The sequence below is a fragment of the Cygnus olor genome, chromosome 13 (genome assembly GCF_009769625.2).
Source record: "Cygnus olor isolate bCygOlo1 chromosome 13, bCygOlo1.pri.v2, whole genome shotgun sequence".
In the NCBI taxonomy this organism is placed as follows: domain Eukaryota; kingdom Metazoa; phylum Chordata; class Aves; order Anseriformes; family Anatidae; genus Cygnus; species Cygnus olor.
In genome coordinates this window covers 15,526,997-15,538,318 of record NC_049181.1, presented here as the reverse complement: position 1 = coordinate 15,538,318, position 11,322 = coordinate 15,526,997, and the positions used below count along the sequence as shown (strand labels likewise).

Sequence of the window (11,322 nt, the reverse complement as noted above, 5' to 3'; positions counted from 1 at the left end):
ATGATGGGCAAGTAGGTGATTGGAAGGAGGTAGCGTGGATTTATGAATGAGAAATCCTGCTTAACCAACCCAACAGCCTTCTGCAATGAAGTGGCTGATTGATGGACGAAGGGAGAGCAGGGGATGTTGCATACCTCGGTGTCAGTGAGGCTTTTGACACCACCTCCCACAGAGATGGCACCACAGCATCCTCACAAAGAAGCTGACAAAGTACGGGTTTGATAAGTGAATTTATCAGTCTGGTGGGGTTGGAAACTGGCTGAACAGCCAGGCCCAGACATTCAAAACCCAGCAGGACATGGTGGTGGGCAACCACCTCTAGGAGACCCTGCGTGAGCAAAGGGGTGGAGTAGATGACCTCCAGAGGTGCCTGCAGACCCCCGCTATTCTGCCTTTCTTGGACTCTGATGCTGTTTGCTCAGAGGGAGAAGGTATCCCAGGGCTTTGCCAGGACTGATCAGGTGGAGGAGTCTCTTTACTGATTTTTTTTCCCTCTCATTTAATCCTAGATGGAGAATTTAGGAATGCTCTGTGTGAACACTCAGCCGAGCACCTCCTTGGCAAAGGCTGGGGTCCTCTAAACACTGACAGAGCGATGCTGAGATCGACCAACAAATGTAATTATCTTTTTCACTCAGACATTTCTGTTTCCTAGCAGAGACCAATGACCATCCCTTCACAACTATTTGGGTTACAGTAGCGTGTGAGTGGGAGAGAGAGGCCTGGTGCTGTGCTTTTTGATAGGCTGTGGCATGAGATTCGCATCTGCTGGTGGTCAGACGCTCTGCTCATCTTTCTCCAACCGCAATAAGCTGCACTGGCCCGAAGCAGCGTGTGTGGAAAATCTTCCTCACAGCCAATATTTATAGGTTTGTGCTGCTGTATTTGCTGTTTAATCTCTCCAGGGCCCTTGAAAGGTGCAGGGTGCAACATGTGCCAGAAAGTAAGTGCCAGAAAAGCTTTTAAAAGTACATGTGAAAGGAGTTAACTAGCCTCATTTTTCATGCAGTTCATCCAAGATTAAGTGGAAAACATGATTTTAAAGTTTCCTTCCAAAAAGTTGTGGAAGGAATGATGTTAGAGTAGCCTGATATAGAAAAATGTCTCTTTGGAGAGGTGGGTCTGGATGATGGGGGCATGGTGGGACAAGTGAGTGGACTACCTTCATCTATGGCAGTTCATCCTTACTGCAAACAAATAACACATCTGCCCAGAGAAAGAAAGCTTCATCCTATCACGTATTCTTGAAGGCAACTTCAACTGAATTGTCACCCTGATGGCTGTTGTTGCACGTTAATGCATCCATTGCAGCTGCGAGGGGCTACCCAAGCAATGTGCTGCTCTAGGGAGGGGACAGAGCTGCTGCTCCCTGTGACAAATCACATTTCTCTGCTGCTGTTTTGCACCAGCACCCTTACACTTCTTTCAGTTGCTTTTAGTTTTGCAGCTCTCCAAGCTCACAGGATGCAGCAGTGCTTCACTATGACAGAATGCACATGGCCTGTGGTGTGACCATACATGGAGGAACCAAGGAGATGGGAACAGAGAACCTGCACTTTGCTAGGCACAGGGAGAAAGAGAAGTTCATTTAAAAATGAAAATACAAAATTGTGAAATGACTGGCTGCACAGACAGCTGTCTGGCTCAGCATCCATCTCACTCCAGTTTTGGTGGTCACACCGAGCCACACTCGGCAGGGCAGGAAAGCTTTCCCTGTTGATCTGGGGCAGAGCTCCAACCTTCCCGAGCCTCTCGTCTCTCTGCTCCTCAGCCTAGAGCATGAAACTTGGTCCTCAGGTGCTCCTCTAGTGCAAACCCCCTTAAAATGAAATTCTCTTTGTGGAAAGCGTGTGGCACATGGGTGATCCCGTTCTGCATCTGTCTTGGTGGAGAAAGCCCCTGACAGTGGAACAAGTGTCTCAGAGCCCCTGCCAACACTAGAAGCAGGTTAGAGGACAAGAAACAGGCTTAGGGAGCTGAGGCCCTCTCCCAGGGGCAGGATGGAAGATGCTTGAGCTGCAAGAAAGGGATGGGGTTGGATCTTTGGCCTCAGGGCATGGAAACAACCTGGGACATCACCTGGAATTTATATTGCTTCCGGCATGGACATAGGAAACTCCTCCTAGGAGAGAAGTCAGATGGGTTCTTCTCCCTGGGTTGTCCTGGCCATCAGGCACTGCATTTCTTGTGGTGGGGCCGCTTCTGGGGTGCAGCGCTGCTCTGCCCAGCTGCAGCCTGGCTCCTCGGAACGCAGTGCCACTCCTCCCCACAGGAACAGCAGCAGCTTCGCGGCACGCTGGGGCGGGAGCGGCTGCTGCCAGCAGAAAACCTCCCAGGAAAGAGGAGAAGAGGCAGCAGGAACAGAGAGGAGCGATCAGCAGGGAAACGGTGAGCCTGGAGCCAGCCCACCCTCAGCACTACCGTCCTGAGCATCAGGAATCCAGCCCCCTGCAAGAAACAACCTGACTTGCAATCATCATTACTTTTAAAATACAGAATTTTTTGAGCCTTTTCTCCTTGGCAGATGCAGCTGCACCATCCCATAGAGCTGCTGGGGACCAGCTGGATGCTCCTGGCAGGTAAATTAGGAGATGATGCCATCCAGCAGGCTCGGGGCTGGATTCTCACCTGGTGCAAACCAGCAGAGGTCTCAGCAGAGACTTGCAATTGGGCGTGGGGATTGCTGTTCCACGTGGATTAGGCTTTTTAAATGGGACAAATTGTTTGTCCTGTGGGGAAGGGCATTTCTGATCCACTGTCTAAAGGCAGAGGAGGTAGAAGCAACTCAGAAGCATGGTACCGAAAATAAACATCCTCTGCAGGTAGGTTTGTCTGAGACCAGTATATGTAACAACACAGAATTTATTGCAGTTATGGAAATAATCTCACTGTGGTCTTTATAAAAGCACTGGCTGGCTTGAAGCACAAATGTACAAAGATTTTCAGGGTGAACATCTGAAATGGAAAATAAACCTGTTAAGGTATATACACTGTTTTCCAGATGCCATGGTTTCAGGGAGTGCTGAGCACCTACAGGAGGAGCTTTGGGTATTGCAGGTGTACAAAGATGCTTATAATGAAATATTTTCTCTTATTTTGTGCTGACAATACCATGGAAAGTGTATTCTTCTAGAGCAAGGAAATTTTTCAATTATAAGCTTGTTTCTTCTCCTTGCAGACATCTTTTACAGTTTGGGGGGCACTAAAATAAAAACCGATGGCTGTTTCTAAATGTTGCTAGCCTGAGATGTGAAGAACCGTCAGGAGGGCTTGGTTTGTTTGTATTCTTACGCCTGACGCCTATCCTTGCGCTGCAAAATCACTGAGAGAGATTACCGGCCGGGGCCGAAGGGACAGTGCTCAGGAGGTTTGCAGACAGCAGGCGGCAGTGTGATGCACGCCAGCAGCTGCCCGTGGGGCAGGAGCGGTGGAGAGAAGGGAGGATGCTGAGCCTGCGCTGCCGGCTGGGGCTCCTGCTGCTGGCCCCGGCTCCGAGCATCTCCCATGGACACTCAGGGTCAGCCTGGCAGCCCCGGTGAGGAGAGGACCTCGGGCAGAAATCCCGGCTTCTCCATCAGGAGAGACACGGGAACTCTTGTCGTGCTGGGACTGCCACCGGCAATTCATTGGATCTGTGCCTGGGTAGATAAATACCCTGTATTTCATAGCTATCTTCATTTCTAAGTAAACAATTACCCTTCCTTTCATTTCCTCTGCCTAAGCTGGCTCCTTCCTCTAAACTCTTTGCCCTCACCTTTTTGCTTGTTTGTTTTTAAAGAATCCGCTTTACAGGCTGGGATTTTAGCAGTGATTTCTGCCTGACTTTCCCTGAAAACTCTTTTTTTCCACTCGGGGCTGGGCGCTGTGACCACTTGCAGTCCTTGGAGTGTCACTTAGAGCCCAAGCCATGACAAAGCCATAAACCGCCACGCATTTGGGGGAAGCAGCTCCATCCTGCTCAGATGTTCACAGGTAGATGTTTTCAGCTCCAAACAAGACCAGGAGCTGGGGCTGAGATGCTTGCGAAGCCCTTTCTAGGCACAGACTGGGAGGGAAAGCCATCCACACACACACAAAACTCGAGCAGAAGTGCTCTCAGCCCTGCAGCCAGACTTCTTGAATCACACCTACCAGCTCGGGGTGGGATGTCTCACTGCCTGGTGACGTGGTGGTTGATGGCAGTGCTTTGTGAGACGTGATGACCAAGCTGTCCAGGTGCCACCTGTGAGCCCTTGGCACAGCTTTTCCCAAGACTTGCTCCATCTCCCTGCCTTGTCTTCTCTCTGTCTTCTTCTGCCGTCCAGGGCTGCTGGTGCCTTTGCAACAGGCTGTGGAAGCAGAGGGAGCCCTGCAGAGAAGAGTGGTCGTGGTGGGATCCTCGGTGCTGCTTGCTGGGCCAGCTGATGCTGTGCACATCCACTCTGCGCAGTGGGAGTACCTCAATGGCACCGTCTCCCGCGCCATCGTGCAGTACAATGAGGGGTCGCACAATGTGGCCATCCACCCACCCTACGTGGGACGAGCCATTTTCCATCCATCCAATGGATCTCTCCTCCTGGAGGACCTACAGGAAAGTGACAGTGGCATCTACAAAGTGACCTTCAACCTGGCAGAAAGGGAGAGCCTGAAGATCTTGCTGGATGTCCTCAGTAAGTGGTGGGCACGGGAGGGAGGAGTGGGGTGATGGATACAAGCAGAGTAATGTTTCTTGACTGTATATGGACAGACCATCAGCCAAGCCAAAGGGTTTGGAGAAGGGATTTGGGCTAAGTCTTATGGGCTGATCATGAGGATCTTGGACCAGCCATGGATGGAGACATCACAAGGGGGACTTGGGGAAGAGCCTCCTGGAGACCTCTGGGTGACCACCAGATCTGGTGGTGCTGCCCAGAGAGACCTCCTAGAGCATCTGGCTGTGACAAAGGGCTGGACTCCATCCTAGAAGGTCCCTTCCATCCCTTGTTTTCTGCTTTCAGTGGAAGGACGGAGGGACCGGTGGGATTGTGTCCATTGCTAACTCTGCAACATCTTTAGCAAGGGGTTCTGGTAGGACTAATGGAGCGAAGCCCAGCAGGGTGCTCTTTATGGAGAAGTCACCAAAAACCTCCCCCTCAGACCATACTGGCTGAGCAGCTGTTTGCCATTCACAGGCGCCAGCCGCTGTTGCAGAGATAAGAGCACATTTTAAACAACACACAAGCTCCTCCTGCTGCTCTTGCCAATTCCCTTAATTTGCTCTTGGGATTTCCTTCCTAATAAGGCTGTGGTCATGATGCTACCGCAGCTCCTCACCATCCATTTTTCCTTTCTGCTACACAGAAATCTGCCTGGGGACTGCCTCTCTTTCCTCTTCTTCTTTTTTTTTTTTTTTCATATATTAAATGCTCTGTAATAACTCAAATGCAATAAAAACAATGACTCAGCTAGGAAAAATAAACACATACCAGAAAGCACAGCAGCTCCCAGCAGCGCAGGACCTTCCGGAGAAGGGCACCTGTGATTGCATCCTTGCAGACTCAAGGATGCTGTGGTGAAAACTGCTCCAGCTCGTATCTGAGAGAAGTGCTGGTGTTTCTGTCCTCTTTCCAGAGCCCGTGTCTCGCCCTCAGCTCTGGAGCAGTGGCCTGGTGGCCAAGGCCACCGGTGAGGTGCTCTGTGAGGTGGTGGAGGGCAGGGTGGACACCATCACGTGGAAGAAGGACGGGCAGGCGCTTCCCCGGGGCAGAGGTTTCTACGTCTCCGGCAGCCTCAGCATTCTGCAGCTGAGGGCGGTGAAGAAGTCGGACTGCGGCTCCTACTCCTGCAATGCCAGCAACGGGATAAGCTGGCAGGAGACCTCCTTGAACATCACTGTTGCAGGTGGTCACAAAAACGGCAGCTCAAGTGGCGCTTCCCCTGGGCCCAGAGAGAGATGGGGAGATGCTGCTCCCCAGCTCCCAGCACTCTTCCTGCTCTCCACCCATCCCCAGCATCCCTGAGTGGTTTCAGCCCCTTCTTCTTCCTCCATGCCCCAAGGCCTGGCCGCCCTCCCGTGAGGCGGTGGCCAACACATGCCATTGAGTGGAGCTCCCCATCGTAGGATGATCAGCAGCAACTCCCAGTCTCCCATCGCACCTCTGCTTGCCCCCAAGTCATGGTTCTTGGTGGGATGGGCAGAAGGAGGTTGGCCATTCCCTCTTGGAGGAGGTCCCAGGGCCTGGCTGGTCATCCCAGCCCTTGGCAAGGCGATGGTGGGCAGGATGTGGGCAGAGGGTGGTGGGCAGGGTGCCTGTGGGCAGCACACATCCCGGCGCGGATGTTTCATGGACCAGAGCCTCTAGCAGAGGCACTGATCCACCAGCTGGCAAGCAAAGCAAACCCATCGCAGCGATGGGGGAGCTCCATGGCTCAGCAGAGCCATCCATGCTGGTCCTGTCGGTGGCCTCATTCCCAGAGCCGTGGGTTGTTTTTTTCCAGGTCTCTCCCCTCCCCTGAAGGATGTGCTGAGGATTGCAGTGGTCGCCGTGGTCTTTGCTGCTGTCTCAGGATGGGGATTAATTTTTCCTGTCTGCCAGTCCGAAAAGCTACGAATAAGTGAGTCTGCAGTGAGGGGCAGCCGAACCCCCAATTCCCATACCCAGTGGGGCAGAGCGAGGAGCGATGCTGCCAGAAGAGCCGGTAACTGGCTCATTCCCCTTCCAGCTGCCTGAACATCTCACCTTCTCCTCGTCTGGCGGGTCTTTTAAGAGTAAAGAGAGAAACCTTCCTTGGTGGATTTTCTTTTTAAGGGAGAAAACTGTTTTTGCTCTGTTTTCTGGCTAGGTTAAAGCCTGGCATTTCCTACACATTTTTGCTCAGAGGATTGAAATGACTGAGTGACACTCATAAAAATGAAGCGTCTCAAAGCATTATTTTTATGAGAAGGCTCCATTTTAATGAAGTCTTTAGGACATGCTGTGCCGTGGGCACAGAGCCCCTCCCAGCTTCCCTCCCTCCGGAGCAGGTCAACCCCTCCATGCCCCAGACAGGGACCCCCCCAATGCTGCGTCCCACCCAGGGGAGGGCTGGGGGCTGGGGCGGGATACCCCGGGGGGACACGGATGTCACCTCGCACTGCTCTGGGTGTCTAGGGGGGGAGCTGTGGCGGTGGCTCAGCGCCTACACCTGCGGGCTGGTGTGCGTCTCCTCCATCCTGGCTGGCACTGCCGGGCTCCTCTGGATGCGAGAAGAAGGTACGGGGCGTTTTGGGGGGGCGGTGCGGTGCGGGCCCCTCTCCTTTCCCCCATGCAGGGTGCAGCATGCAAGAGCAATCCTTGCTGTCCAAGACACATGGGGTGGAGACCTTACGGGAGATGAACATCCCTGTGTGGGTTGGAGAGGACAGCAGTGCTCCATAGAAGGAATGGACCCGTCTGGGGTGATAGGTGGTTTCCCCGTTGTGATCTCAGCTTGTCATGGGCCACCCAGTGGGTTAGGCACCCATCCACACCAGTGATGTAGTTACTCCCCTTTACAGAAAGCCCTTTCCCAGGAGTAATTGCAGAAGGGCACTTAAAATGATTAAGGGATGGAGCAGCTGCTTGCAGGGAGAGATTGAAAAGGCTGGAGGGGTGGGAAAGGGAAACGATGGAGCTTTACAAAATCCTGAAGGTGGTAGGCAAGTGGAAGAAGTGATGCTCAGCCCTGATCTGTTTTCTTTCAGGCCCATCCATTGCCATCATATTGCCAGAGATTGTCCTTCTGTACGTGATTGTGGTCACCTTCCTGGTGGCTGCCAACGTGACCTTCCAGCCTACAAAGCTCATCCAGCTCAAAAGCACAACGGGTGAGCTGTTCAAGGATGGCAGGGATGGAGATAAATAAAAAACAGGTGTGGGGGGGTGTTCTTTTGTACAAAATCTCATCCTTCATGCACACACTGACGTCTCTGTGTCCTCTTTCCCATGGCCAGCACAGCGCACGATGGGCTATGCGGCTCCCGGCGGGGTGCTCTTGGTGGTGCTGACGAGCAGCTTCCACATAAAGAACATCCACCATCGCCACGGTGAGAAGCTTCTCTGCAGTAGCCCTTCCACTTGGCCATCCGGAGCTGGCGCCACTCAAAGAAAATGCAACCGATTGCTTTTTTTTCAGGAAAATTTTGCTTTTTTTTTTTTTTTTTTAATAAGTACGCACATTTTCACAGTGGCAACCTGCCTTTCTCTTTTCTTTTCCTTCTGACTGAGTTTTCTTCTGCTTTTTTGCCTGTCTGACCGCAGAGGATGGCTGCACGGCGTTTGTGGACGTGACCGCCCTCGCGGTGAGCACAGCAGCAGTGTCAGCCCTCCCGCTCCTCGCCATCTTCCTCTGCTGTAAGTGCCCCCTCCTCCGCTTCCCTCGCTACGTATGCGATCTAGCACCAATGTGAACTATACACAACTTGGCTTTCTCTGCTTTAAAGAAGAGCTCACAGCCTCTCTGGTGACCGTTTCCCTTCCCCGTTTGAGCCCCGGATGCCATCCCCCAAAATGCTGTGCCTCGCAGGCGCTTTGCCCAGAGCCCGCGAGCAGATTTGTCTTTTCGCAGATCACACCACACAGGGGTGGCAGAATGAACATGACTCTGGCTGCGCCGACAAGGAAAGGTAGAGCCTTCTTTTGCCTTTTTCTGTATAAGTTCACACCATTCACACCATCTTGGTGTGAAAAGAGTGAGATATGAAAATTATCCCATGTCTTAAGTTGTAGACCCCAAGAAAGGTGCAGCCCAGCTCTGCCCTCACAGCCCCTGATTTTACGCAGGATTTGGAGTGGGATGCTCCGATGGGGTCCATGCTTGAGCACCTGCTCAAATCTCTCCACAAATGTGTCACTCGTGGCCTCAACTTGAAGATTTGAGCCTTAATTCCTGCTGGTTTCCTCCACGCCCTTTGGATTTTGGTGGTGCTGTGGGTGCATGGGGGCTTAGCCCTGGGGTAAAGCTCTCAGTGCCCGTCCTGCTCATCACAGCCTCAGTCAGCATCTCTGTGCCCCAGCCAAAACCATCCGGGGCTGGCGGAACAAATCTTAGACATATCTGTAGGGTCTTGTTGGGTTTGGGGGCCATGCAGGGGTGGGTGAGAAGGGAGGCCACCACAGCTCACGCCTCTGCCTGGTGTGGGACAGGTCTGGACTGGTGGACCAGACCTTTGGCTCCACTGATGTTCAGCACATGGGATTACAGCATGGTTTGGGTTGGAAGGGACACTGAGAGACCATCCAGTCCATCCCCCTGCCATGGGCATGGACATGTCTCACTAGATCAGGTTGCTCAAAGCCCCGTCCAACCCAACTTTGAACACCTCCAATGATGGGGCACCCACAGCTTCTCTGGGCAGCCTGTTCCAGTGCCTCACCACCCTGACTGTGAAAAATTTCTTCCCTGCAGGTCCTTCAGGTCCTTTGAAATGTCCCTGCCCATCAGCAAGGATCCTGTTCCCACCTGCTAGACATTGGGGGTGTTTCACACTTGGCTGACTCAACCCAATTTCTCCCCAACATCGAGTTTCAGTAGGTCTGAGCCTTCAATGTACTGATGATAAACAGCAATTAAATCAATTATTTCTGCCTTTTTTTTTATTCAGTGCAGCACTGGAGGATCCAAATGCACATTTTCTCTTTTATTTTCCTCTTTAAAACCAGGACACGGGGTAGAGAAGTGCCTTTAAGAATAGTTGCAAGTGTCTCTCTCACTAGTTCATTGCATCAATGAGGATGCAGCTGTGTGTGCAGTTAACCAAATGTACCCACCCCACCCCTTCCTTCTGCTGTGTGAGGCCACACTCAACTGCTCACTCCCCATGTGCAGATGATTTCAACGTGCTTTGGAAGGGGAGGTCAGGCTGCTTTCTCCCACATCCACAGCTCTGTGCCTTCCCTGCCCACCCCCGATGCCCTTTGCAGATGGGACAGCACCTCCAAGGACCACTGTCCCCACCAGCAGCAGCACCCACGCCTGCAGCGCCCTTGGCGTGCTTCTGAAGCTATTTGCTTAAATGCAAATCCCTCTGCAGAATTCCCCCTGTCACTGGGTGTTGACAGTAGCTACTCTGTTCTCTGATGGGTTTTTCTGCCCAGGACGAAAAATGTGAGGTGTTTTTTGGGGGGGCGTCATGGAGGCCAGGGTTTAGGTGTTGCCTATGGTCCTGCCCGTGCTGCAGGGCTGGGGAAGGGGAGGGCTCACTCCATGCAGTCAACAGGAATCTGGATCCTTGCTAATGCCTTTTTTTTGTTTTCCTGCTCTTCCCGTCTGGTTATTGTGTCAACTTCAGCAGGAACCATATTTCCTTCCTCCAAACACAATCCAACCTGGGACAAGCATGCCTTTTAAAGTTTGCCTTTCAGTGCCTGCCCCCCCCCAATTATTCCTGCAAAGGTAGCTGGGCCCTTGCAGTTCTGCATGTGGGAAAGCTCAGGGATGGCCAAGGGGAGGCAAACACAAATCAGACTGGTGATGAGGCCTCACTGCCCTTTGTAAGGGTGATTCTCTTCACTAGAAAACCAAGGTAACAAGATCTGGTTGGTCTTGGATGGTAGTACCTTCTCCAGGGGGCATGGGCCATGTTTGCTTATCTCCCAGCCTTCTGTCACACTTCGTGGTTGCCCTGGTGCCAGAGGGTACCTGAATTATTTATTCACTTTGTGTTTGCTTAGCTTTTATTAGCAGTCTTTTGTTTCTCTGCAATACCATTTAGATAATTGTTGGACAACACTGGCCCCAGAATTGACCCCTGGGATGCACCGGTAGTGATCGGCCTCCAGCTGGACGTTGTGCTGCTGCTCCTAACCCAGCTGCTCAGCCGGTTTTCAGCCCACCCCACTGCCCACTTACCAGCCCCTGCTTGGTCAGCTTCTCTGTGAGGATGCTAGGAGAGATGGTGTCGTAAGTGCAGCTTGCCCAGCGCCATGAGGACAGGCAGAGCATGCTTAGTGAGGTCCCTTGGAACGGGTTGGGCTGGAGATGTTTCCTAGAGCCAGAACTTCTCTCGGGGGGCAGGAAGCCAAAGGTCCAGGTCCCCACGGGGGTGGGCACATCGGTCAGAGCGAGCATCTCGGTGCGTGGCAGAGAAGCTGCTGCTTCCCATTGCTTAGCAAGAGGGGGAGCGTGGGGGGAGCCGGGGCTGAGCCGAAACCTGTACACGGCAGCTTTCAGGACCTCCTGCCACCATGGAGCTGGCTTTGGATAACACTGGTGTATTGGTTTTATGTGGCAAGGTTTTGGTAGCAGGGGGGCTGCCAACTGAGTGATGCTGATTGTGCCTCGGAGAGAGCAGACTTCAGAAAAGAAAAAAAAAAAAGTGTGAAGTTGCTGTGAAGAAGCAACTGC

The 11,322-nt window shown here is 52.6% G+C and overlaps 1 protein-coding gene across 1 annotated transcript; it reads left to right on the top strand.

Moving 5' to 3' along the window:
* Nucleotides 1-2,200: 2,200 nt before the first annotated feature.
* Nucleotides 2,201-11,266, top strand: LOC121077257. The gene is made up of 11 exons (XM_040572332.1): nucleotides 2,201-2,388; nucleotides 2,525-2,579; nucleotides 4,305-4,649; nucleotides 5,590-5,859; nucleotides 6,457-6,573; nucleotides 7,110-7,211; nucleotides 7,682-7,804; nucleotides 7,931-8,023; nucleotides 8,238-8,330; nucleotides 8,545-8,602; nucleotides 9,385-11,266. The coding sequence occupies exons 2-11, from the start codon at nucleotides 2,525-2,527 to the stop codon at nucleotides 9,443-9,445; spliced, it is 1,317 nt and encodes a 438-aa protein (XP_040428266.1). The 5' UTR covers nucleotides 2,201-2,388; the 3' UTR covers nucleotides 9,446-11,266.
* Nucleotides 11,267-11,322: the final 56 nt, after the last annotated feature.

Bases quoted from the DNA above. Each gene is read 5' to 3' on its own strand.
- LOC121077257 (XM_040572332.1), top strand. From the start codon at position 2,525: ATGCAGCTGCACCATCCCATAGAGCTGCTGGGGACCAGCTGGATGCTC. The intron at 4,650-5,589 runs GTAAGTGGTGGG...TCCTCTTTCCAG, and splicing joins GATCTTGCTGGATGTCCTCA to AGCCCGTGTCTCGCCCTCAG. The intron at 7,212-7,681 runs GTACGGGGCGTT...GTTTTCTTTCAG, and splicing joins CCTCTGGATGCGAGAAGAAG to GCCCATCCATTGCCATCATA.